Below are 23,095 nucleotides of genomic sequence, written 5' to 3'. Positions count from 1 at the left end.
TATTGGAGAGAAAAGCAGCATAAGCTTTCTCGGCAGAGCCTGTGGTGTTTGTCCTGTTCCATCAGAGTGCGGCAGCAGTGGCACCAGCCGCTGCCTTCCTCCCCTCGCTGGGCTGGAGCGCTGCAGGCTCTCGGCAAACGCTGTCTGCAGACATCTGCTGCCTCCTCCCCCACTGCCTCCTGGCAGGCAGCAGCAGCTTCCCAGCAAACAGCCTGCTCTTTGCATCACTCCTGCACGCCCCACCAAGGCTCCTTCTGCTCTTGCAGACACCTTCGCAGGACCTTGAAATGGTGGTTTCCCCAGTGCTGGCTTGGCTCCAAGCAGCCTTCTGCTTCACAAGACCTCAGCTGAAAAAAAATCAGGGTGCCTGATGGAGGAGAAAGGCTTATTAAAGGTGATTCTTACCGGGTTCTTGCTTGAGATTCAAACAGGCAGCCCTGTCTTTGGCAGGGCTCCAGCCAGCGCCTGGGGCCTGAGGCAGGCATGGAGTCTGGGGCAAAAAGCTTGGAGCTGTTTGACTGGAGCAGATGTGGGTAGGGCAGCTGTGAACTGCAGCCCTGGTGCCAGAGCTGGATGCTTTGGGCCGGTGTCTGGCTTGAGTATGTCACGTGCAGCCAAGGGAGGCAAAGCTCACTATTGCAGGTATTCATGCAGCCCCTTCCAGGGGACGGGAGCTTTTGTTTCTTTCTGCTCTGGCCAAGTAGTGGGACGATGTGCTCCTTGGATGTAGATGGCCACAGGGCTGTGGGTTTCTGTCTCCTGAGAGTAACCCCCAGGCTTGGTAATTCTGCCATCTTGGCAGTAGGAAGCCCCTGGCAAAGCAGCATTTTTGTGGGTTCAGTCTCTCAGTGCTGCTGCACCAGGTTCTCATCTGCAGGTATCAGCGTTTGGCACCACAAGGTATGGCAGTAGCCTTTACCGCAAGCACAGGCAGTCCTCTAAGCCACAGTTGCCAAGATGCTCTGGCTGCATCTTGTATGCTTCTAGCCTGGGGACTTCTCTGGAGAGCAGAGGAGCTGGGAGGGATGGAGCAGGATTTAATGAAGTGGGCATGAGAAGCGCAGCAAAGTCCTTTCTCCTGAAACCAGTGAAGCAGTAGCTGGGAGCAGGAAGACAATGCCTGCCTGTGATCTCAGGGCATGCCCCGAAGGAGGGCTGAGGTATGTGGATTAGTCAGAAGGGATGGTGGAGGATGAAAGAGGATTCTGCAGCTTTGACTGTAAAGGCAGTTTTGGAAGACGGAGCTGGAGGGATTGCAGGTGGGACATGAAAACAGGAGCTTGGAAAGATGGGATAAACAAAGCTAGTAGGGAAATTTGCCATTTTGTACCTGGATCAGAAATATGTGAGCACAATTTAAACTGATTTAGACAAGAAGGCACAACTCTGTGTTTGGAGGGAGAAGGGATCATCTTCTTCATGTGAGCATCTTTGCAATGGAGGAGTGCAGAGGCACAGCCAAATCCCCCCTGGCAGCTTGGAGGAAGCTTGGTGTTATGTGGAGAAGTATTGCTTGACACGTGGTTGACAGTAGGTTCTGCCCCCCCTGTTTGCTTAGGAGGACTGTGAACAGTGACTGCACCTGGTGTCAGAAGAAGTAGTAGTGGGAGAGCTGTGTGGATACCATGTAAATGCTCTGGAGGAGCCTGCAAAATCACCTGAATGCCTGTGATGGATGTGGCACAGAGATGGGGGCTGACAGGAGCAGCGAGGCCAGGGGCTGCATGGCAGGCAGGGCCAAGGTGCACACTTGTGGGTGCCAGCTGGGCTCAGTGCTGCTGCACAGAAGGAGAGAGCCTGGAGCAGATCCAGCAGCCAGACCCAAACTGAGTGCTTGAGTGTGCTGTCTGCCTGGGCAGTAGCCACAGGCCCCTTCTCCTTATTGGTGTGGCGCTGAGCACAAAGGAGATGAAGCAAGGGAAGGATCAGGCATGTGTTTGAGAAGGAGATGAGAGATGCCACTGAGAAACAGAACTGAGCTCGCTTCTTTTTGTGCAGGCAAATACTCAGTTGCGTGGGGGCAGAGGGGCTGGGTTGCAGGCCAGAAACACTCGCACACATCCCTGAGAGGGGAAGCTGAAATGCTGCAGGAAGCCATGATCTTGCCAGCACAGGTGATCCAGAGGTGCTGCAACTCAGTGACACAGCAAAGTCATGCTTCCCCCAGACATCTAGGCCTGTCCCAAAGCCTAGGAGGAGACAGCTAAGGAGGTTAGAGGGCTCTGGCAGGCAGCCTTTAAACCCTCACTGGGGAATAGGGATGTCAGCAGCAGCTGGAAGCAAGGACTGGTAGGTTCTGGTGTTTACCCAATGCTGAGGAAAAGCAGAAGGTGCCATGTGGAGGCCAATTGTTGCCTCCCCCAGGAGACTAGTGAGGGAGTGCAGGGGAAAGCAGCTGGGCACAATGTTATCCTGAGAAGAAAGCACTGATAAGTGGAGGCAGAGGGAGCACCAGGGCCCAGGAGATTGCTGGGAAGGACATCCTTCCTTTGAGCAGAGAAGGGGTGCCAAGAGTCCAGCAGGACCCTTGACATGCGAGCACTCTCTCCTGTGAGCGCCTTGATTAGTACCTCTGGTTGTGACTTTGTGCCCAAAAGCTTCCCAGAAGGAAGTGGCATAGCAGGTGTAGGTGTCTGGACTGCAGGGACTGGTGCTGGGCTCAAGGAGAGTGGTACCTGGCTCTTCTTCCTTCTCTGGTGGTGCTGGGTGCATTCCTATGAGTTATCATTCCCTCCATGCCAAGGCTGGTGCAAAACTTTACCCCAAGTGCTTGGCTGTCACTCTTGTGGGCTCTCATTTTCCTCTACAAGGAGTCCAGCTCCTGGGTTGGAACCAGAGGTGGGGCTCTGTCGCCAGTGGCACACGCTGAGCCAGCACATAGGGAGTTCAGCACAGGCCCTGGGCAGCACTGCAGCGCCAGCTGGCCCTGGGGGAGACCAGCGGCCTCCCTAGCCCAGAGCCGTTTGGGCTGGCCCCAGTGGGCCTGCAGCAGCTGTCTTTTTTGCACTGGAGGGATGGAGCCAGGAGAGGGGGAAGGGAGAAATCACCCCGCAAAGGGTTAATAGTAGCTCCAGCCTGCTGCTCAAAGCCCAGGCCCTGCTGCAGGAGCGGTGTTGAGCAGCCTGCTCCAGTTGGCGTCTGTCCCAGAATGCTTTGGAAAAGCACTGGCCTCTGACCCCCAGTACAAACTGAGCCCAGCACGTGGGAGGGAGAAATTACTCCCAGACCTTCAGGCTCCAGGGTTTACAAGCTGCCTGCAATAAAGCAGCCATTTTTTCCAACAGTTATTAAATCTCTCCTTTTAGCTTGCTGCAAACCTCTGCCTGTTGTTCCCCTACCCTGTCTTTAGCCCCACACTGTGCTTTTCCTGCTCAAGCCCCAAACACCTCTATAGAGTGAGGCAGGCCTTTTTGGGGAAGGCTGAAGGCTGGGGAGAGCTCCAGCCATTGGTTCATGAACAGTGCCCCTCACCCTGCACTAGTGGGTCCTATCCAATTTGGCTGCTGTACTTGTGTCTGTCTGCCTGCTCTCTGCATGAGCCAGTGCAGGCAGCAGCATTCTTCCCAGGTGCCTTGCTGCAGCAATCCCTGGGGGAATCTTGTACCTGCTTCCCCCACTTGCAGGGTGCACATCTGCACCCCTCCTCTGAGCCCCCATGGGGCCAGTGGGCCTCTGCTGATGGACCACACTTCAGTATTGTCTTATTGTCCATGCTGGAGACTGGGAACCAAAGAGCAAAGTTTTCTTCTTGGCCTTGCTGATGGCTGGGCCAGCTGTGGACAGGGCCTTGGTTTTTCTTTGCCTCAGTTCTGCTATCTTGAAATGGGAATAGGAGCAGGGTTTGCACTTACCTGTCGTCAGCTCCTTAGGTAACTTATTCTGTCTGCACTCCCTGCAGTGAGTGACAGATTAATTGCCAGGGAGGCTGGCCAGTTTCTATGGGAGATCACTGCGTGGGAGGCTCATGAGGCTTCCTTCACCAGCTAGTGTTTGTAATGACTGCTGCAGCTGGAAAGTGCCAAGAACTGCTTATTCACATAGGATTTTGTGACCATCCAGTTGTATGGAAGTGCCGAGCTGGCGTGGAGCAGTGAGCACTGTCTGTCTGGTGCTGTGCTGAACATGCCAGCATGTTGAGTTGCTGCAGAGGGTGTGGGGAGCACGTGTTTTTGTTTGTACAGTGCTTTGGGAACAGAACACTCTTACAGGTGGCTACCGTGCCATGGGCACTGTGGGATCCAGATAAATAAAATTGGACCTGGTATTTCAAAACAACCTCTTCCCTGCTCCTCCCACCTCCTGTGCACATTCCTCTGGCGAGAAACAGGCGAAGGTGAGGACGTGCCCACAGAATTCAGCTGTAGCCCATAGCCCAAGAGCAGCTGCAGCAGCAGGCAGACTAGACTCTACAGCCCTCTTCTCAGCAGATGTAGGACACATTGAATGGAGCAGGTCATCTTAGCCTTGGCCTTGCCACCCATCAGGCATGTGACACCTGTCTGGGGACCCAGAGCAAAGACCCTACCCCTTGAGGTAGCTGGAGGACACCAGCTCTGACGGTAGCCCTGGAGCCTTAGGGCTTTCACTGCGCTTCTCTTTCAGACCCAGTGATAGCCAGGAGCAAAGTGCCTTAGCAGGAGTCTCACACTGCACTGGCACTGGCTGACCTGTGCTGTGCCTTGCTCTGTGCTGCATCCCTGGGTACAGTGAGGCAGGGAAACCATTTTCCTAAACATATCCTGGGCCAGTCTAGGATTTACTCGAAACACAAGAAAAAAGCACATTCATCCGAACCCCCTTCTCTCTCTGAGGCTTGGTTTTGTTTTTAAATCTATATGGCAAGCAACCAAACTGGCTGAGTCAGTCAGCTGGCTGGCCACCAGAAGTAAAAATGTGGTTTTGTCCCCTCCCTTGTTCCACCCCCCCTCCCCCCCGGTTTTTTTTTCTCCTTCACTTAGCGACAGTTTCATGTATTTACAACAAACCTCTTTCTGCCGCCTTCTCTCTTGGGGCTGGGACAAATGGAAGCTGGTTTTTATTTTCAGAATCAGGCTAGGGAGAGAAGGTACAGGAGGGCAGCCTGGCTTTGCCTTCTTGCTTCTGCTCACAGTGATGCTGCCTGGGAGGAGAGGAAGCTCCCTGCTGCGTTCAGGCCTTTGCAGGCTGATGGCAGCATCTGCTGTCCTACAGGCAATTAGAGAGGTGAAGTGCCTTGCCCAAGGCCATGCAGGCCTGGCCTGGGAGGATGGGAGCTGAGGGTCAAGACTCCTTTGGACCCTGACACCCAGAAGCTATGCTGGACATGGGCTGGCTTTCAGGGGGCAGGAAGCTGTGTGAGGTTCCTGAGTGTTTTCCTGGCTGCTGTTGGTGTAGGGATGGTCTGGTTGAGATGTGCGCTTCCGTGGGGAAAATGGGAGCCAACAACACTCCTGTGTGAATAGCCAACATCTTCTAGAGGGCCAAGACACTCTTTGGTAGGAACCAGGGGTGTTTGGCCGCTCTGATGGCAGTCTGCATGGGCAGCTGGCCGGGTTTTGAGCACCTCATGCTGTTGGGCTGCTCACAATGTATCCTGAGAATGGAAGCACCAAGGGGTGGTTTTCTTGCTGTGGCCTGTGGTTTGGGTATCAGCATCTTTAATTTCTGGGCATCCAAATTCTGTAGCCCCATATATGGGCAGCCTTGGTACCCATTCTCTGCGTGGAGAGGAGATGGTGCAGGGGTGAAGCGGTGTGTTCTAAGTACTCGCTCTGCTCCTTCCCTCCTTCCTTGTGGCAAGCCTTAGCTCCAGCCTGAACTGTGTGACAGATTGTGACAAGTCATGGAATCTCAGTGTTTGTCCCAGCTCACATGTGGCACCCCACAGAAATAAAACTTAGCTGTAAATAAAGGAGGCTTCTCCAGCGAGAAGTTTTCAGATGCAAATTGTCCAGTTGGCTTCAGAGACAGATTTTCTTAATTTCTATGTTGATTTTGCTATTTCAAATGCATACAATGCAGCAAATTCTCCAGTCTGACTGGCTTCTGTGTACTTCAGCAAGGGAGCTGCATAAGAGTAAGCAGCTGACTGCCTGCTGTGAGCCTCCAAGTAGCTGAGGATACCCACGTTGGTCTGAGCTAGTTTGTTGCTTCGTCTCTCATATCTCACTACTTAATCACAGGACATACTTGCAAGGCAGCAAAAGTGGGGAAGGGGAGAAACTGATTTACTGTTTTTTATTTTAGCAAGGATGTAATGGGCTAAGAAATATTAAAAGGCAAAGTAAATCCTTCACAATATTTTGCTCTGTTGAAATGAAAGGAACTGAAAGATGGACAAAGGGTTAAGAACACAGTGGGGAAAGGTACCCACAAGTTGCTGGTAAGGCTGAGCATCTTTGCCACATGTCACATGGGGAATGTAAACATGAGGGGAACGACGGCTCTGTTATCCCCCAAGATGTATGTCTCTGCACATGTAGTTGTGCCCCCGCCTCTTCTCTGATGGCTGGTGGCCATCTCTGGTGGTCCACTATATGGTTAAGCTGGAGGTGGTTGTGAAAGTGCTGCACTGGGGAGATATCTGCAGTTCATACAGAAATTATGGCAGCAACTCAGAAGAGGTGAGGAAAAACGAGAAGCGGTGCTGGGACCTGATGTTGGCAGAGATTTCTGGGGCTGGAAATTAGTAGAGGGTAATGGATGCTGCGCACTTGCTGAGCGGTAAGGGGAGCTTTCAGGTCAGGAGGATACTGGGGATGTATCTCCAGCCTAGTGCCTAGTCCTCAGTCTGTCATCACTTCTCTTTCCTTTCCCATCTTTTAAGAGCTTATGCCCATAGGCTTGATGAGGTGTGGGAAGAGGAGAGCTTTTTAGCAATACCTGAGTGTCTCTCTGGAATCACTGTGCCTGACAGAGCCACCCTTTTTCCTTAAACTGATTTGTGGTCATTCACTCAGCAATTGTGCAAGGCAGAAGAGAAGGAGGAATGGTTTGGAAAAGAGTCTAGTGGCCTGCAGTTTGCTGACACTTGTGGCCAGGTACTGAAGTGGACACTATTGTTTTCCACCAAACATGGAGCACACTGGGGACCCGACCCCATACAGGCACTTTTTGTGTGCAGTGCTTTTGGTAATTGTCTCTGTTAGTGGATGTCTCCTTGATCCTGGTACTTAACCTTTTGGTTTTGCCAGAGATAAGGAAATAAGACTTGTCAGTTCAGTTTTGGTTCATTTTTCAGTCCTTGCCTGGTTGAATTGCAAACCTGTGGGGATCTCAAAATCCCAGTGCTCTTTCTGACAGATAGGGATGGGGAAAATAATCCTGAAATGGATCTGCTGTTTAAATCCTTTCCATCTCATGATCTGAAACTTCTGATAAACTGCCTGACCTTCAGCCCCTCTGTTTACACCCTAGCTGGACTCCTCAAAATGCTGATGCTGTCTTACAGCTGTTTGTGGTGTTCCTCCACCCAACAGCATGGTTTTTAAAGTTGAGGGAGTGGAGGAGGGAAGCATCCCTGAGGGACTACTTAACTTCCAGACTTGCTTGCATTTTGCTCCCCAGGCAGGTGACTGGAGTTTGGCACAGTCTGTTTCTAACCTCATCACCAGGAAAGATGCTTGTAACAAGGTCTGACCCATGGGCAAACTTCTAAACAAACACAAACTCCTGCAGCAAATCAATACCTGAATCAATGGGGATTTTTTTTCCTCTCTCAGAGTACAGCTGTGTTGACTCAGTCCGCTGAGGCTGTTTCCTAGGTCATCTCCCTGCCAAAGCCTGAAATAAAGAGCTGGAATACCTCTTCTCTATTTCTGTTGTCACCTGAGTTGAAGGAGAGCCTACATTTTAGGCCTCTTGGAAATCTTGCTTATAGTTCTTGGAGTTAGCTGGCTATCTCCAGTACATCAGAGGGGTGAAAGGCAATGGACAGCTTGGCAAGTTCTGAGTAAAATTTTGGTGGTATGTACTTTCTGCCTTCCGACCTTCCAACTTGTCAGGTGCCTTTTTGAATACACTCTAGAAGAAAGGCAAATGACACTTCAGTAGGCTTGGTCCCTCCCACTGGCCCATCCCTCAGGGGGCAGTTGTGAGGGAGCCCCCACAGTGTTCCCTGCCCGCGGGCTCTGTGTGCGCCTGTGCTGGACAAGGATGCTCAGCACCACGTGTGCTGTGTTGTGTTGTGGCAGGTGTTTGCCATCACCGTGGGGTACAGGGGCTGGTAGAACTGGAGCGCTTGGAAAAAGCCCTGTCCTGCACAGGCAGGCACTGAGTGTTTGGAGCTTTGTCTGTAGTTTTACTTGGTCTGGAGGCGAAAATCACTCTTGTGGAAGTAGTTAGAGATGAAAATGTAGCTGCTGTCTCATCCTCGGGCTGTTGTCACTCTGTTGAGGATGGACACTGCATGTCCCCTCCCTGAGGCCGTGCATGTACATCATCCTGCAATGTGGTGTCAGCAGGGCCAGCAGCCAGGGTTGAGTTTCTTTGTGGTAGTCTCCAGTGTATAATGGGAGTTTGAGAATGAGCTTTGTTTGGCACAGAGCAGGTGCTGTGTCCTAAGGATGCTCACGAGAATGGTCTGTCTGCTCCTGGACGGTATGTCCAGATGCGGGAGCTGACAGCTCATTTCCTGTTTTGCATTTGACTATGAAGATGATTGTTGTCTCCTGCATTTGCCCTTGTGGAGTGAGGCTAATGGCCTTGGGAGTCAGAAGGGTGAACCCACTCATGTCTGGGATGTTTGGAAAGAGCTATTGAGAGACTTGGAGCCCACTCTGCTCCAAAACGGTTATAACTGCAGCCTTGCCTGTGCTCTCTCTGGAGTGTTAGAGAAAATCCTGCACGCTGCAGCTGGATGTGAGCAGGGTGGTGTGTCCTGGGCCTCACACATATCAGGCTTCACTTGCTTTCGCAGTGAGGCTCTGGTGCCCAGAGGTGGGACTGCTGAATTTGCCGAGCCAGGCACTGAACAAAAGAACTGGTGTCCTCTGTTCCCTGCTGTGCTGTAGGGTAGGCTCCCTGTCTAGACTGGAGTGCCAGGGCCTGGATGCAGTGGGACTTATTGCTGAGGCCGAGCAGGACTGGGCTGCAGGAGGAGAGGTGCCTGTGTCCTGCAGCACTGCTGTCCACTGAGGAAGAAGGCATGGCAGGACTTCCATCACATCCACCAGCAGAGAGGCTTCCAACTTCTCTCACACCCACGCGCTGGGACTGACACGCACAAGTGTACAGACACAGGTTCACACCAGCATGAACACGCTCGTGCAGATTCACATGAATTTGCAGTTAAGCAGGCACACCCACGCCAGCACAGAGCCATGCTGGTGCAGGCCTGCTCGCTGTCGTAGAGGCAGACATGTTCATATTTGCATGACTCCGGGCTTGTGCTGGCACAGGCACCAGTATACATGCTCCTGTGCTCGCAGACACTGGCAACAGAGCTGAGCCATGGCACTGGTCTATTTTTGGGAGCACTCCTAAGAATTGTAAGCGTGTTTCAGATGTTAGAGTCTTAGATGGGGGAAAGCTAGAACAGATGGCTGGAGGGTTCAGAGCAGCAGCCCTGCTGAGAACAGATATTTATAGGCAGATTTAACCCTTGTGTGGTCTCTGGAGCTATGTTTAAAGGGGCAGCATCTGGAGCAAACATGGTAGAGCCGAGTGGTGACCTCTGAGGGTGTGCTGTCCTATCTGGTTTCTGTGAGCTGATTATCAGTGTAGTCTGGAAATCCCATCTATGCTCTACCTCTTTCTCAGAGGATGCAGCTTTCCCTAGACCGTGGAGCCTGGTTTCTATAAACCTCAGTGAAAATGGGCTGGTTGGGGTTATTATTTGCTGGCCAAGCTGGGGCAGTGGGTGCTGTGGCTTCCCTGTGCCTGCGTGACCAGCAAAATGAGGACAAAGATTGTTTTGTCCCTCTTGCCCTGATTTTTTTTCTTTTTTTTTTTTTTTTTTTTCCTCTTTTAGCAAAAGGTTATCCAGATTCTTCCTTTTCCTTGTTGGAAGCAGATACTCTGTTTTCTTTCAGGCACTGCCATCTTCTTAAGAGATACAGATTAAACTCTGCCCTGTCAGATCCATCAAATGTTTTTACCTGCCCTCATCTTGGACTCTTGTGCTTGAGCGTTTCGGGAAGAGCAAAACTCGTCTGGGGGTTGTGCTGCTTTGTTGAACAGAACTGGCTGCCAAGTGAGGCGCATGGCAGGTTTGCAGTGACAGCTCTATTTGCAGTCCTTTCTTCGAGAGCATCTAGCCTCCCTTTTGGGGTCTGAGGTAGTGTTGTATTTAACTTGTCTGGCATGTCTTGAAGTTGCCTTCACAGAGCTGAGTATCAGGCATGGGAGAAAGTGATCGGGGGAAAGGAAGAAAGCCATGCCCTCAGGTGGGACATATAAAGAACTGACAGAGCAGTTATCTGAGAGTTGCAGGGAAGAAGACACTGGCTCTGAAAGGATGAACTGGGGTGCAGACCTGGGGAGCTGTGTGAGTCTGCTCAAGCTGCTTTTCAGTTTTCCTCTGGCAAAATTAGGGAGCAGTGTCACTCCTGGATCTAGTGCAGGGCACTGGGACTGGAATAAAAAAGAAACAGAAGTGGTTGCCACTGGCAGAGTTGGTGCTGCCAGGTCCAAGAACGATGGTCTGTATTTGTGATCCTAAAAATTGGAAGATTGAGTCTTGCTGTGAGATGGGGGATGCCGCTGCAGCATCAAGTGAAAAGGACGTTCCTCCCTCGTAACTGATCACAGGCATTTGATCTTGTAGGGTTTGAGCTGCGGTGGTTGTGCACAGTGGCACACATGGCAGGCACCTGGGCTGCACCTTTCCTCTGTTGGGACTTCAGCTAATCCAGATATTTGGAGCTGCTCTCTGCCTGGCAGCTTGTGCCTAGCATAGAGATTCCAGGGAGGCAGTGCTAGTCTTATAGGGCTTTTTTCCACTGTCTTTGCACTGCATCGCCTGTGAACCAGCCAGAGGTATTTCCTATGTTAGAGGTGGCATGCGGCAGCCCTAAGGCAGGCTATTTGTCCAGAGTGAGGTGCTTGGACAAAGGTTTTGTACAGATGCTCAGTGTATGCCTCAGTGAGCTGGGTTTGTTGTTGTGTACCCTGATTCCATGTGCAAGGGGGCATGAAGCTCTGCTGGAAGGTCTGGGAGTGTGACGTAGAGTGCTCGTGTTGCCTTGGGGATCAGCTCTGTGCTTTGAGAGTGTGAATTCAGAGCATCCCCAAGTTTTCTGTACACTGATGTGCTGGGCATGGGAGATGCAAATCTGTAGAGAGGAGGAGTATGTTGGAGCTGCTTGCTTCCTTGCTTACTCGTTCCGCTTTCAGACTGCGGGGGCTTGGAAATCGGTCACTGTAGTCCCCCCACAGACAGTTGTGGGGGGGACTGTAATCAAAATGCGGCTTTATGGTGAGACAAACTGCTTTTGGTTGCTGCAGCACCTCCTCCCCTCCCCGCACACATCCCGCAAGCACAGCTGATCCTGCTGGATGGCAGGTGTGAAGGTGGCAGTGCTGGCAGCACTCAGCCAGCTCGCAGTCTGGTCTGCTGCATGGTGGTGTCACCTGGCAGCTCTGTGTCTGTGGCTGTCTGACTGCGATTTGTACCCAGGCGTATCGGTAGGAGCGAGGTTGCTTGGCGGGGCCACGGGGCACGCTGATGTGGTGTTCTGTGGCTGGGCTGCCCAGTGTTCTTCCAGGGCCCGCAGGAAGGGCTGGCAGCCACCCGCTCTCCTCCTACCTGAGGAGGCAGAGAGAGAACCTGGCAGGAACAACGTGCCCAGTTGAGTAACTGCCAGTCCTGGGATCTGCCCACACTTGCCCGGCCTCCCACAAAGGCCCCATTGTTCCTGAGAGGGCAAGGAAGAAGCTTCCTGCAGCTCCCTGGGCGTCGTTAACCCTCTGCCTGCTGGGAGCAGGCTGCAGGATGGGCATGCATGGGGCAGGAGGTCCCATAGGCAGGTGGAGGAGCTCCCACTGCCCTTCAGGTGAGAAGGGTAGCTGCAGCAGAGCACCAGCCTGTCTCTGCCGGCTGCCTCTAAAATTGCCTCTTGCTGCTGTTTTGAGGACAGCTAGCATGTGCCTGTGCTAAAGACATACACAGAGAGGTAGGGCCCTGTTGAGCCTTGATTTCCTCTGGCAAGGCATAGGGAGGCTCTCTGCCTTCTTCTAGGCTGCTTTCTGCCATGACCTTTCCTTGGGAGCAGCTGCCAGTGGCTGGGTTGCCTGGGCCCCGATGTGCATGCCGGACCAGGACATGTCTTTAGGAATGGGACATTTAGGGTGGTGGGGGGGTTAATTCCAGTGGCTGAGATATCGATGTGGAACCTGTTTAAAGCAATTCCAGACTGATCAAAGTGCCTTCTTCCTTCCTGTCCTGTAATGTGATCTCGGGCACTGAGCTGCTCGGGGTCTGCTGTGGCTTCTGGTTCCTGTTGTTGTGGAGACAGAGTCTTGGAGGGCACAGGCGTGCCTCGCTGCGGGTGCAGGCTCGGAGCCAAAGCACAATATCCGTGTGCTGAAGAGGACAACAAGTACCCTGTCGCTGGCCAAAGGAGCTGGGCGATCGTGTCCCACTCTGCTCGCTGGCTCTGCACTGTCCATCTTTCGATAGCAGTTGTGCTTCCCCACAGCTTTCTGCTATGTGTGTTTCCTGATCAGCTGATTCCAGGGGTTATAGGGCTGCCTCGGCACCCCTGCTCTGTCACAGACTTCCTCTCCAGAATCCATGGGACGGGGGAGAGGAAGAGGCATTTGAATAGCATGGTAAGGCTCTGTACACAGGAAACTTTCTGGATGTCAGTATTCAGAGATGTTAACCCCAATAAATCTCATGCTAACTCAGAGACTGGAGAATTGGCTTGGTAATTCAAACACCTGAGGACTTTGAAAACTAATAGATACCTTGTGAAAGTCACCAACTAGTTCTTCTGCAAACCCCCATGATAACTTGTTCATATCATTACTTAAACGGCTGTCCTGCTCCCAAAAGATCTCTTATTTCCTCCCACTCAGTAGGCTTTGCACTCTTCTCCCCTCCTTTGTACTCTGGTCTTCATTGTTGCAATAACTTTCCTTAATATGTTCTGTTTCTTAAATAAGGGCAGAACTAGAGTTAACTGTGGAGGGCCAAGGGCTGAGTTGTGAGCACTTGATGACCCCAGCTACTGTACCTAGTGCAAACAATGCCTCAGAGCTTGATGTGCTTGAGTCTGGGCACTTGACCTCTGGCCACAAGGACCACTGCAAACCCCAAAGCCTCCTGCAAACCTCAGAGCTGGAGGAATGTCAGAAGCCCTTGCCCACTTGGCCAGTCATAAGTTTATAAGATGTCTCTTCTCTGGTGAGGAAGAGCCCCAGGGCAGGCTGCCTGCAGGCCTTTCTCCATCTGTGGTTGTACATCTGCAGCCACAGAGGGCTCACTGCCTCCCTGAAGGATGCAGTTAGTGAGATGGGGCAATTCCCAGTTCTTTTTTATCCCTGTTTCCTTTTGGGTGGTTGGAGGCCTGGCCAGGGTTAGATCACTGTGTCTCTGGAGGACTTCTCTGAGTTGCGTGAGTGTTTGCATAAGGGCAGAATAGCCCCTGAGAATCAGGACTGGATCTGTGGGGAAGGCTGTGCTTTTTTGCACCTGTGGAGTGGCAGAAGCTGAGGAGTTTTCAGCTTTGTGTATGGAGGGGGTAAAGGTGAAGCACGGTGAGGAGGCAGAGCAGCTGCTGTCTTGGGGTGCGCAGTGGGTTAACCTGTCCAGATCGGTGCTAGCCCAGACTCTGATGGTAAAGCTAGATGGGGAGCAGTGGCTCCCCTCTCCTCGAGGTCTCTCCCTCCCTTTCCGGCCCAACACTGTAGTCCCAGTACTGCTTGCAGGCAGCTGCCACCACTCAGCTGCATGATCAGCTGCCTGTGCCGATCCTCTCTGCACTGGGGAAGGTGAAAGGTTTCCCAGGGTGGAATTTCCTGCGAGGTAGTTGCATAGCTGCTTCCCCTATGACCTTACACCCTGATGTGCCTTAGTCATGATGGCATGCAAATACGAGGCAAGGGGGTGGGGGCTGGAGGGAGCTGCTGGGAAAAGGAAGTGACCTCAGCCCTGGTTTAATTATAGAGCCCAGCATTTGCTGCTGCTGGGCCTGGTATTTATAATCTTGGAGGAGTGCTCAGCAGCTCACTGCGTCTCTTGTACAGTCCGGGCTGGCAGGGGGCAGTGTGGGGGCAAGGAGCTGGGGCAGCCACCTTGCTTGCCCCTCCTTCCCGCGTTCCTCGGTCAGCTCCCCCTCCCCAGCTGTGCTGGGGTACACACACGTGTGTGCCCAGTTGCACAGACATGGTGCTGCAATCCAGGCAATTTTCAGGCCTGCAGTTGTTCCAAACCTATTCCTTTTGTCCAGGTGTATCTTTTGTATGTTGTATGTAGTTCCAGGATTGGGCATAGGAAGAGTCCAGCTCTTTCCCAGCTCTCTGCTACGAACCTCCTCAAAGGCAAACAAACTTGTTGCACTGCTGGTGGTACAGCAGGCTGCATGGCACTGAGAGAGGTGGGAGGGGAGTCCTTGCCACAAGGGTTTCCTGCTGAGACCCTGCCTGCAAGGACTGTGCCGTTCTTCAGGCTGGAGAGTGATCTGAGCTTTCTCAAAGGGAGAGCTAGTGTTTCAGGGAGATTTTCTGCAAGGTGGATGTCCAGCCCTGTCTTGCAGTGTACAACAGGCATCTCCACGCAGCTTTAATCTGAAAGAGCGTAGGGATGTGGTGCATGGCTCTGCTCCCCAGCACAGTGCGGAGGCCCTGGCTGAGGAGCCAAGGCAGCCTGGGCTGCGGTGCACACCCCGTGCCCCAGCCCGGGCAGGAGCGCCGCTGGCTGGCCCGGGCTCAGCCCTGGCCAGGCTCTGCATGCCCTGGCTGACGGTGACACCTAGTGGCTTCGTCCCATAGGCTCCGCCTCGGACCCAGAGCTGGGGCACTCAGAACATGTGGAGCTTTGGACAGCCGGCATGAAGCTGGACCGGTCGTAGGCAACAGACCCTGCAGTGCTCAGGAACCCTCGTGGCTCTGGCTTGGAGACAGGTGGGCAGAGAAGGCTGCCAGGGTGATGGCCCTGCCTGCTGACCATGGCTAGTCTGTCACAGAGCCCTGCAAAGAGACTTTCTTATAAAAAAAAAAAAAGGAGCAGAAAGTGTTGCGTTAAGGCTTGGAAGCTCCTCAGGAAGTTCAGGCATTGCTGGGTTCCAGTCCTGAGCACTACTGGCATTGCAGACTTCTTTTGTTATTGCCAAAGGATCCTAAAGCAGTTACTAAATCCTAGATGCAGGTGAAAGGCTGTCCTCATAGGCTCAGCTACATCAGCTATTTACCTGACATGTGTGACATTAGGCAAGACTTGTCTCCCTTGTAATTCTTGTGGAAAAGGTGTAGGTTTAAGGTCTCAGCTGTGAGCCCTGCTGCTCAAGAGAGCAGAGGCGGTGTGGGGCACAGCTCACTAGCTAGGCTTTTTAGCATTACTTGCCCAGTCCCAGTAACCCCAGTGCACAAACACAGTGGAAGTGGCATGAGGATGTCTCTTGATCCCATGTAGTAAATGTCCAGGGAGGTCTGTGTTGTGGCCTTGCATAGCAGCCTGTGGTGTTATCTGCCAGAAGGGAAACCGCTCCATTCGTGTACAGATGAGCTTGTCTTTGTGCATCCCAGCACAGCCAAAGGCTGCGTTGCGGTGTCCAGCTGTCACACAGTAGCCCATGTTCCTGGCCAGATTTCATATACTGCAGGATGAGATCCTGCCTCAGAGGAAATTGAAGCTCCCTGGGCAGCAGCAGTACCTTTGAAAGAGATTTCTGGGTTTGCTTCCTGACCTACTGGATTCTGTTACTGGACTGCAGTCTGCCAAGCTGCAGCATACAGGTGGCTGTTCTGCCCTCCGTGTGGGGCACCTGCAGCTCCCTGCAGGTCTCCTGCTGACCCATCCCTGGCAAGACACACTAGCCATGGTATCAGGCGATTCCTTGTTATTATCCCAAGGGAGCCACGTGTGACTGTCTGGCACGTGCAGGGTTTCTGTAGGGAATACACTAGTTGAACTGGGAAGCTAGAAGGATCTGCAAATTTAGAGTTAGACCTGGAAACTCCCTTAGCACAGGATAGGAAATCAGGCTCTGGCTGGTGCTGCAGTAAGGAGGAGAGGAGTGGGAGAAACTGTTGAACTAGGGGGACAAGTAAGAGCTAGAAGAGGTCTTCTAACCCTGGTTGGGCTAAAGCTGTTACAGGAGAGAAGTTGTAGGGTGCTGGTCAGAAAGCAAATGGCACTCCTGATTCACCTTGCTGTCTCTGAGCTTCAGCTTCCACCCACGTTACATGGGATATGTGTCTCCAGGTGGAGGGGAACATGAATGTGAGGTTTTGTTCTACTAAAGACCTTTGAGACTTGTGGCCAAGTAGCCTCACAGAAATTCATCTTTCTCAAGACAGCTCCAAGTGACAGGAGATCAGCAGGGCCTGCCAAAATGACTTGAAGAACTGCTAGGATTCCAAAGAGCACTAAGTTCTCTCTGCAGCTCTTGTAGAACCCTCCCATACACCTGTCAAGGGCACCACCTTTTCTGCCATTTAAAAGGACATGAGAAGGATCCAAGAAATAAATATGAGTGAAAAAGGGCTTCTCCACTTTATCAGTCTGATAATATAAGGGTGAGATAATTTTGTGACACATTCAAAACAGATGACCCTTGTCAGCAGAGTTGCCTGGTAGAACTCCCTGTCTTCAAGTGTCTGAGTCTCTCTGGCTAAAGCAAAGATTAAATGAGAATGCCTTTAGCAGCAGCAGGCTGAGTTGAAGCTGCTGTTGCTGGTGATGAGCACTCTTGAGCAGGTGTTCCCCGGCTGGGGCCAGGGGGATGCTCCTGCAGTCACTGGTTGCTGTAGGGCAGATTTTCTTGGACTGTCTTGCAGCTTGTTGGGCTCGGGTCGCTTTCAGGCTTATCTGGGTGTTCGAACCCACCTGACTCTTGGCTGGAGCTGGCTGGCTGACAGCAATGCTGTTTCACTGCTGGTTTTGGGGGGTTTGTTTCTCACTGAAACAGAATGAAACCTGTTGAATGGTTGTGTGAAAATTATTGTTTTGAAACAGTGATTTTTGCATGGGAAAGCTCAAGTTTGTGATTCTGGTCTTCTCTCAAATCATAAATGATTCAAGGGTCTCATACATCAGAAATCTCACTTCTGGAAAGTTTGTCGTAGTCTTTCCCTTCATGAAATACACTGACTTTACTGATGTAGTATGGTATTTTTTTGAGGTGTTCAACCCCTTCTGCTGTTAACCCGGGAGGACTGGTAATCTAGGATCTAGATGTTGGGTCATGTGCTGGGGATCTCATCCAGATTTGGAGTGCACAGTATGTCACAAAGGAGCAGTGGGTTTCTGGAGTCTCTCCTGCTGTTCTCTGCATAATGTCTTTCTTCAAGAAGCCCTTCAGCTTGCTTCGGACCTCTCATTTCCAAAGCCAAGGTGTTCAGCATGAGTTTGTGGTGGTGTCCATGGGATTTGGATTGGATTGGTCAAGATTGCATCATGTAGTGGGTGATTGGGTGGTTATCAGCATAGGTTATATACTTAGAGGGTGTTTGCAATAGTAATCTGGTTTTGTTACTTCCTGGACAGGCTGGCAGAGAAGGGTTCGATGACTTTGTGTGTTGCATCACCGTGTCATAACCTGTTTTGAATGTTGTGTTTTGTGAGCTGTGGAACACACAGCACAGCTCAGTGGATTCTGGTATCCACTGTGTGTGCTCAGCTGGGTAGTCTTCTGAGTTTCACAAGAGCTTTTCCCAGCCTCTGATGGGAGGGAGTTGTGGTGAAGCACCTTCCTTTTTGAATCATCGTGGCTCTGCTGTCCTGGCTTCCTCTCTTGTGCCTTCTCCCAAGAGGGATAGCACAGCAGCAATGCCAGCCAACTCCCAGATATGGAAGCTGCAAGGCTGGTGGCAGGGGTGGGCTCCTCATCTTTGCAGCTGTGTTGGGAATCCACGTTATCGTCCTGTGGAGAGAGCAGGAGCATGATTCACCAGAAAAAGTCTTCCGGGAATGCGGGGAGGGGGGGCGGTGGTTCAGGTTTCTTCAACTGTCAACTAGCAATTCCCAGACTGCAAATATGTCAGCCCAGTCTCTCCTGCCAGAGCTTACTCCTCTCCCTCTGCTGCTGTTCAGAATGTACTGGAGAAGACTTCCTGAAAGCAGTTTATGTTGTTTTGTTTCAAGATTTCTTGTCTGCTAAGGTCCCAGACCTTGATTAACGCTGTGACTTTTCAGGTGCCAACACTGTCTGCATTTGGATGTAGCCCTTTGTTCAACAGATACTTGCTGTGCCTTGAAAGCCTCCCTCCCTGCATGAGGTTGGCTGGGTTGTCCCCCTGTGTAATGATGGTGGAATCAAGGCACCCAAAACCCAGGCATCTTGCTTCGGATTGTTGGTAGCCAGGGGCAGAAACCAGGACTGGGAATTAAGTTTGCTATTGTCTTTAAAACTACTAGGCTGGATTGGATGTGTTGCTAAATTGCTGAGAAAGACAGATTTCTGTGCAGTCTTCTTTTTGTCATGTTCTTCTCAAGATGTTTTGAATTGTTTGTCTCCTGGTGTCACTGTATCTACTTTCTAGTTAATTATCTCCTGTGGCTCAGATGTATGGCATGCCTGCTCAAATCTAGTTTGAGTCTCGGTGTGGGGAAGGAGCTTACAGCAGTCGAGATGCCTGTTGTCATGCTGTGGCCAGACAGATAAGAGGCTGAGGCTGATCCTGCTATCCATCTGCAACAGAATCCAGCTGTTGCTACTCCTGAAAGCAGAGCACAATCTTCAGGCAGCTGCTTCTGGCATTTGTCCCATTAGGAATTGTGAGGCAAGTGTTATCCCTCTGAGTGGTCACTAGAAGAGGAAGGTTTTCCAAAGTTTAGCCAGGTCCCTCTGTCAGCCGAGCTTTCCATCCTGCTTCAGGCAAGGTTTTGAATGACTTGCCTGGAGCAGCAGCCTAATCCAAAATAAAGAAAGAAGGTAAGTGCCCTGCAAATGTTACGTTCTGGAGCAACCTCACAGCTGATGAGGCTCATCCACACTGCAGGCAGTGCCTGAACGTTTTATCATGCAACTGCCAGGTCCTTCGGGATCGAGGTGTGTGTGCCATGCAGTCTCACCTAAGAACCAGGGGGACAGGAGGTGTATCTCTGGACTCTGCAGGTGTCGGCTTTTCAGGGCCCCAAACTTCTTCCTCCCTCCCTGAAGTATTCACCGTGCTGGGCTTTGCTAGGGGTGTGCTGCAGTGCTGCTGAGCATTCACATTTTCAATGAAGCATTTTGGAATCTGTTACAAACACAATATCATGCCTGTGCAGATGTGCCACAGGCAGACCTGGATCTCCCAAGCTTCTGTTGAAATGGAAGCACGTCCTCAGCGGGTGCAGCCACACAATGCCATCATCAGTGGCTGTGTGACCCTCAGGACTGTGGTGCAGAGTGTTGCAGGGATTGTGAGTGCAGCAAAGCAGAGGTGGGGGAGGGCCTCTGGGCCAGCCAGCAGGAGCTGCTGCAGGGCTTGCTTTCTGGAATGCTGTCTGGCAGCAGCCTCTTCCAGTGAGGCTGAAGGCTCCTGTGGCTGGCCAGCCAGCGACTGCAGGCAGCATGTGTGCTTAATGCTGCAACTTGTGCCATATGGACCTTCTCCTCCTCCCTGCTTGCCCTCTCTGTGTCTCCTTCCCCGCTCAGCTCCCCTCCCCCCGCAAGAGGTTTGACAGAGCAATTGGGCAGGCACTGGGACAGCAGCTCTGGCATAAATCTCTCCTGGTGTGGAATGAGGGGTATAAATATCCAGAGAGTGATGTGATCTTTCCAGCTGCTATTAATAGGTCTCTGGAGAACAAGAGCGAGCAAGCAAGACTGGCTGACACTTAAAGGGCTAGCAACTCCCTTATGTGCTGTGAAAATTAATCAGCGCCGTAGCTCTTCCTCCGGGCTAGAGCAGAGCCCTCACCGAGGTGTGTGGGGCGGAGGAGAAGGGAGCAACTAACAACTCCTAGCTGGGAAGCAGTGATAGGCCAAGCTATGCATAACTAAGGAAGAATGCTTGATTGAGCCATGCCACATGTTTGCATAGCATGCCATCAGCCCCTGGCTCAGCTTGCAGGGAGGCAGGTGCTGAGGAGACCCTTTCTGCAAGCACAGGACTCCCTCAGAGTGCCTGATGGGCTGCAGCCTGTGCCTTGTGGCGATCGCAATCTTTTGCGGATTATGGGTCTGCCAAATGTGCTTCACTCTGCTTTCTTTGCAAAGGTGCAGTGATTTGCCCTGGCACAGCAAGCACTTGGCTTTTGCTAGTGGCGTCTCCAGGCTCACCTTTAGCAAGCCAGGAGCAGCATGTATAGTGCTGCTGAGCTCTTGCGGTATACTATCTAGACACCTAGGGTTTGGTCTGGAGCTGGTGCTTCCTGTGCCTGGGTGGCAGAAGAAATCTGTGCACAGCATCTGGCCTGCATGGTCCAAATGGGAAGAGCAGACCACAGCAACCCCCTTCCTTGTGTGCTGGGAAGTTTCTCAGCCTGTGCACAGGGAAGCTTCTCGGGTGCATTGTTGGGGTGTCATGCAAAGCATATAGCAGATGTGAGCAAACAGAGGCATACCTCGGCTTCCATGAACATGTGGTTTACTCTCCTTCCCTCCTGCTTCCTCAAGAAGTAAAAACTACTGTGACAGGATTAGGGTTGTGTGTTGGACCAAGGGTTTGTGGTGGCCTTCCAGAACACACAGTGTGATACAGAGCTGCATCCCAGTCATCTCTAGTGCCTGTGCAGAGTTCCAAGGGGAATATTCCAGGTGTGAGCATGAGACTCTGCCAAGGCAACTAGAATCCTGCAAGGAGGGCTGCTGCAGCATTGCTTAGCTGCATGCATGTCCCTCAGCCCAGAAACCTTTGTGTTCTGCCCTAACCTCCTCGTCTCTGCCAAACTCAGCCTCAGGCTGCAGGACTATTCAGGTAGCTAAGCTGGGTTTTGAGCAGGAAAGCATCATCCAGGTATGTGGCCCATTGCATCATTCTGCTGGGCTGGAAGCTCCTGCTAAAGTGGACACCCCCTCACCCAGAGCCTTAAAGCAGGAGCTGGAACTGTCCCTCTGGCCCCTGGGAGAAGCAGAGCTTGTCTGATGAATGTCTGCACTTCCCGGCTCTGTCCTTGCCTTAGAACCCTTCTCTGTCTCCTTCTCGGTTGCCTCAACCTTTGTCCCCTGCTCTGTCCCAGTTTTCCCTTTATAAGCTTGTGTCAAGACTGTCTGCTCAGCTGTCTAGCTGTCTTCTGTGAGTTTTGCAGCACAGAGGAAACTTATTTATCATCAAAGGGGATTGCTGAAAACAGTAGGGCACTCATTTTCTCTCTAGGGTCACAAAGGTGTCTTTGGGAACACCTGCAAAATAGCTCTGTGCATCCTTCTACTCTCCAAAGGGCCAGGATGGTATGGAGCACCCATTTCTCATCTTGGCCTTGGAAATGAGGGCTCTTATGTCTGTGACTGTTTCTTGAAGTACTGGCAAGTGTGCCATGCCTGGGTGAGAGTTTACAGCTTGTCATGATGTGAGTGAGTAACTGCAGAGCAGGATGTTTTGCTCAAAGGGTCCAGGGCTAATTCCCAGCATGAGCAGCTCTGGGTTGTGCCTTGCCATGGACTTTGTCTGGCCCTGTGACCAAGTAACAGCCCCAGCGCACTGGTCCTGTGCTGTGCCCCCAGTAGCTGCACCCGTGTGAGGGGCACCGTGTTGACTTTCTGCTCTTTTCTCTTGCAGATTTCTGATTGAAGGGCCTGTGAGCTCCCTCCACTGGCACTTTGGGAAGCTTTAGCCAAGCCAATGCACCCTGACAACAAACTGCCCAGCCATGGCAAGGCAGGCAGCAGCAGTGCCCTGGCCCAGCACCACAATGTGAGCCAAGCACCCACCTGTAACTTGGGCTCAAAGGGTGTGGGGGCAGGCAGCCATGGCAGCAAGGCCACTCAGATTTCCCCTGGCAACTCTGGACTGAAAAACAGCCAGAACACTGTCCCAAACTTCAGCTCCTTGAAGGGCAAGGTAAAGCGGGAACGAAGCATCTCGGTGGACTCTGGAGAACAGCGAGAAGCCAGCACCCCGTCACAGGACACAGAATCAAAAGGTAATGCCCTCCTAGACCTTGCCTCAGCATGTCCTCCTCTCAGTTGCTACAAACATCCTGGCAGGACTTGGGATGGGAACATCTTTGGTTTCTGTGCTGTGTCTTCTGTTCAGGCTTGTCCTGGCTGCCTGTGTGACTTTGCATCACTGCTTGTCACATCTGCAGCTTTTGGGCTAGAGTGGCTGAATTCTCATCTGCTTTGCATTTCATTCCCTAAACCATTTGTTACACCCAGAATCTGGCACTGGTTTTCACAGGCTACTGAGGCCATCTAAGCAACAGCACAGTTCACTGAAACAACACCAAATGCCCCTGCATGTGCAATGTGCAAACTTTTAACTTGAGACTGAGTTGTTTTCTATCTTCTTGTTGTTGGTAGTGAGCTGCTTAGTGGTGTTGCAGCTGCCCAACGACTCAGTCATGGTTAGCAAGGAACTGCTGCAAGCGTCACAGTCTGAACAGTTCTGTGGTTTCATCAGCAATGGATAACTCTTGTGTTACAGCATGTGGCTTCTGGAAAAGGGCTGAGTCAGTGCTTCTAAACCCTTTGCCTACCCTGTCCTCAGCAGCCTTCCCTCTAACCTCTTGCATTCCATCAAGCTCTGTGCTCAGTGGCTGTGTGGGATACTTGAGCATCTCACAGATGGTTGTAGGGGGAGAAATTCTGGTTGTGCCCTTGGTTCCAACCAAGACTCACACCCAGTCTGCAGATGCAGAGCTGCAGTTCTGGCTTGTGCCCCTACGGATTTGTTTTCACAGTCAAAGTCATGTTGCCTGACTGGCTTAGGCCAGAGCTGTGCCATGGAACAACAGGTAGAATATACCTGAATGAATTTCCTGGCACTGGGAGGGCTTTCTCCTCGTAGTGTTACAGGGGTAACCATACACTACTGATCATAAGCATTTGCAGTTTTATCCCAGAGCTGTCTTGTAACCACACTT

At 51.9% G+C, this 23,095-nt stretch overlaps 1 protein-coding gene across 2 annotated transcripts in view; it reads left to right on the top strand.

Moving 5' to 3' along the window:
* Window positions 1-23,095, top strand: part of BCL9L (BCL9 like) — a 47,534-nt gene that overhangs the window by 12,021 nt on the left and 12,418 nt on the right. For both annotated transcript variants that reach the window (XM_074559552.1, XM_074559551.1), the window contains exon 2: window positions 21,790-22,153. In XM_074559552.1, coding sequence (XP_074415653.1) covers window positions 21,853-22,153 — 301 coding nt within the window. In that variant the 5' untranslated portion in view covers window positions 21,790-21,852. The remainder of the gene's footprint in view (window positions 1-21,789; window positions 22,154-23,095) is intronic.

Source organism: Zonotrichia albicollis, chromosome 27, assembly GCF_047830755.1.
Source record: "Zonotrichia albicollis isolate bZonAlb1 chromosome 27, bZonAlb1.hap1, whole genome shotgun sequence".
Classification (NCBI taxonomy): domain Eukaryota; kingdom Metazoa; phylum Chordata; class Aves; order Passeriformes; family Passerellidae; genus Zonotrichia; species Zonotrichia albicollis.
This window is presented reverse-complemented; position numbering and strand designations above follow the sequence as displayed.